This window comes from Silene latifolia, chromosome 9 (assembly GCF_048544455.1).
Source record: "Silene latifolia isolate original U9 population chromosome 9, ASM4854445v1, whole genome shotgun sequence".
Taxonomy (NCBI): domain Eukaryota; kingdom Viridiplantae; phylum Streptophyta; class Magnoliopsida; order Caryophyllales; family Caryophyllaceae; genus Silene; species Silene latifolia.
The window spans coordinates 221,621,875-221,625,951 of NC_133534.1; the positions used below are offsets into that span (position 1 = coordinate 221,621,875).

Sequence of the window (4,077 nt, forward strand, 5' to 3'; positions counted from 1 at the left end):
AAACCAGCATTGTGTTTTCATGTTTCTGTAAGCTTTTTGCAGGCTTAACTTCCCGTCCCAGGGTCAGACAGTCGTGAATTTCTTGTTTCCGCTACAAAAAGGCGATTTCTTAGCAGATATCCATAGTTTCTGTATGTTTCCTTATCTTCCTCATAAACTCCCTTTGGTCAGAATGTATGTGATTGTCTAATGAAATAATTCCTTACTATTCATGCCAAAATCAGTATATTAATCTACTCCCTCTGACTCAATTGATTCTATACGTTTTTTCAATATTCCCTCAAGAAAAAGAAATCCTATAGAAATGCATTCATACCCCTTTCATTAGATTTTTGGGAGGGGATTTGAATTGGCTACAATTACTACTTTGTCCCTTTCAATGCAGTTTCTTAATTCATGTTTTCGCTTGTGATTTTTGTGGACAATGACTGATTGGAGTATTTTGCCCGATAGTAGTGTATCAATAGGACTTCAGTTTACAGAAAACATAAAACAAAGTAATTTTCTTTTATTTATTTTTAAGATTACACACAAGCTCTATAATTCAAAGATTAATGACAAGTATAGTACAAGGACCTTAAATCGTGTCGTCGTCTATGAAATTCAGTAAATAAAACTAATAATTCTTACATCCTAGACTGTGGTGACCAGGTTTTTCTAACAGCTTGAAGTTTGTCAAGAGCATCCTTCATAGACATGCGCCCATCAGGATGCTCAGTAGTGCACATTAGTCCAACCTCGAAAATTGATTGCAAATTTTCCATAACTTCACTTTGCCTTGACAAGATATTCTCGTTAGACTCGAGGTCTTGGAGAAGCTTCGAGTCAAGCAGTGTTTCCATAACCTTATTAGGGAAGCTTGTTCGAACCCAACCAATCAAATTTTGCTCCCCTGTTAAACTTTCATAGTTGGGACTTTTCCCAGTAAACATCTCTAGCAATGTCACTCCAAAGCTATATGTGTCTCCAGCTATTGATGGTCTTGATCCTACTCCATATTCTGCATACACAGTAACGTGAATCATTGTTTGAAAACGTTTATGTGAGGTAAAAACAACGGAAAATGTTGAAAAGAATATCAAACGCGTACCTGGGGGCATATACCCAATAGAACCCTTCAAAACATGGCTTGAACTAATTGAATGTTGATCACTTGCTTTTTCCATTAGCGATGTTGCCAACCCAAAATCTCCAACTTTTGCTGTCATATCTTCATCTAAGAGGATGTTGCTTGGTTTCAGATCACAATGCACCACAAGAACTTCACTCTCATGGTGTAGATAGGTTAGTGCACTCGCAACATCAATGATCACATTCAATCTTTCCACAAAGTTTAAACCATCTCCATTTTCCTTTTTCTTTTTGCCTTTTATCCAATCTTCTAGGCTTCCATTACTCATGTACTCGTAAACCAAAGCCAAAAATTCCATGTTTTTGTAATCCAAACTTGAACAAGATGTGATGAGCTTAACTAGATTACGATGCCTCACGTTCCGTAAGGCCTCACATTCTGCCACAAAGCTCTTCAAAGATCCAACCATTTTCAAATCAAGAACCTTGATTGCAACAACCATGTTATCCCTTAGACCTCCTTTGAATACCGACCCAAACCCTCCTCTTCCAATCAAATTTCTTTCACTGAAATTTTCTGTTGCTTTACGAAGCTCATCATACTTCACTAATTGACGTTGGCCTTTATACGATTCCAAAGGCTTTACTAACTTGTGATTTCTCTTCTTCATTGCGTAGAATACCGAACTAACAACGACACATAGTGCCAACAATGATGCCATGACAATAATGATGATATTGGTTTTCTTGAGAGTATGATGGGCACCTTCCACCTTCTGACATGCTAAATGCATCGAAATCTTAGGGTTGCCTTGTAAATGAACCCTTGAGAGATTTGTAAACACCCCTCCACAAGGAAGTCCTCCTTCAAGGCTGTTGAAGGAGAGGTTCAAGGATTGAGTACCGTTTAAGAGTCCGAGTTCCACGGGAATAAAGCCAGAGAGCTGGTTGTTTGAGAGATCTAAGGTCTCAAGGGTGTTCATCTTTCCCAAAGAACTAGGGATAGACCCCGAAAAGGAATTCTTAGACATATTCAACATTACCAAACTCTTGCAGTTTGAAATTGCATCAGGAATGTTTCCTGATAATTGGTTGTTGCAAAGATCAATAGCAACAACAGTCTCTAGAAATCCGATTTCTTGAGGCAATTCGCCACTGAAAAGATTGTTAGAGAGTTTCAGGTAATTGCTGATTGGGGCACTAAAGATTTCTTTAGGTATACTTCCATTTAGTATATTTGAAGATAAGTCCATAGAGTTCAGACTAGTAAAACCTCCAAAACTGTCAGGCAATTTACCCACTAATCTGTTTTTAGATAAATCAAGCTGAACTAACTTTGTTAGGGTACCCATACTTTCTGGAATAATCCCAGAAATATTATTAGTTCCCAAATCCAAGACTTGCAAGTCTTGTAAGCGGCTAATTTCACTCGGAATTGGACCGGTAATCTCATTGTAGCTCATGTTAAGCAGTGTTAATCCTGTAAGTTGGCTAATTGTGCTTGGTATACCGCCACGAATGTGGTTACTTCCCATGTATAGCTTTGAAAGAACCTTAGACAAATTTCCTATTGACTTGGGGATAGAACCCTCTATAAGATTTCCATCAAAAGCAAGGAAATTTAGCTTAGTACTATTTGCTAGTAAACTGATGAAGTCAAGGCCATTATCGCCTTTGGAAACGATCCGGTTGTACCCAATGTTGTACATCTTTAAGAATGGAAGGTTTCCTAGGCCCGGCGGTATTGTTCCTGTGAGACGATTGTGTGCCATGCGAATTACTTGGATATTTGGGAGATTATGTAAGGATCCAGGAATTCTTCCTGTGAATTGGTTTATGCAAAAGTAAAAGACTAGAAGATTTGGAAGAGTTTTGCCTACGTCGTAAGGTATCTCCCCCCGTAATTGGTTTGATGCCAAGGCGAAAAAAACTAAAGATGACATGTTATAGATAGAAGGTGGAACTAAGCCGGTGAGGTGGTTAATAGAGAGATCTAGATGGTTTAGTCTTGTGAGACGAGTTAAGTCGCTAGGAATCGAACCACTAAGATTATTAGTACCCAAGTCCAAAGTCATCAATGAGGATATATTTCCAATTGATTTTGGGATAGGACCTGATATTAGGTTACTAGCCAAGTTAAGAACCTCGAGTTTGTGCAACGTGGTTATGTTGGACGGTATGACACCCTCTAAACTGTTAGAACTCAAGTTGAGGACTTTTAAATGAAGTAGATTACAAACCTCATTTGGGATTGTTCCTATCAAATGATTGTTTTGAAGTTGCAAGGACTCGAGAAAAGAGAGGTTACCAATGTAAGGGCTAATGGAACCACCAAGTTGTAAGCTAGACAAGTTGAGTCCAATGACTCGAAGCCCAAGTTTGTCGCACTCAACTCCGGTCCAATTGCATGGTGATGAGGTTTGGTCCCATGAAGATAATGGGTTGGACAAACCTCCTAGGACTAGCTGTGACCGGAATGAGGTCAAAGCCTCCTTATCGGAGGCGATGTCTACGGTTGCCGACCGTACGAATGTGAATAAGGACGAACTAAGTATGGCAATGATGGTCAAGTAGCAAAAAGTTGATGGGTGTATGAAGGAGGACATTGTGTTTGGGCTGGTTTCTGTTGAGTCCAGATTGCATTAAAATGAGAAATAGATATAACCTATTTATAATATTTTCTTTGTCCCGGTCAATTGTTGCCCTTTCTATTTTAGAGATACATTTGACAAACAATTTGATCCTTCATACAATCACACTCAATTTGTTTCACTTGTCATTTAATAATTGACCCTCTTTCTTTTCCTTGGTCTTTGTGTCAAAACAAAAGAATAATAATTGATCCCTCCGTTTTGGTTTTTTCCCTTTTTGTGTGCAAGTTAATATGGAAATATGTTGACGGTTGACCAGTACAAGGCCACTTATTAGTCTAGGAGTAATATCAGTCAATGGCAAAGTCGCAGATGTAGTGTGATTAATGTCAACCAGCAAGTCTCGTTTGTCAAA

At 38.6% G+C, this 4,077-nt stretch overlaps 1 protein-coding gene across 1 annotated transcript; it reads right to left on the minus strand.

Annotated features, from left to right (window-relative positions):
- Positions 1-501: 501 nt before the first annotated feature.
- On the minus strand, positions 502-3,729 carry LOC141600427 (uncharacterized). Its single transcript, XM_074420663.1, has 2 exons — positions 1,091-3,729; positions 502-1,000 (listed from the first exon to the last, which is right to left on the minus strand). The coding sequence occupies exons 1-2, from the start codon at positions 3,675-3,677 to the stop codon at positions 627-629; spliced, it is 2,961 nt and encodes a 986-aa protein (XP_074276764.1). The 5' UTR covers positions 3,678-3,729; the 3' UTR covers positions 502-626.
- Between the last annotated feature and the right edge of the window lie 348 nt (positions 3,730-4,077).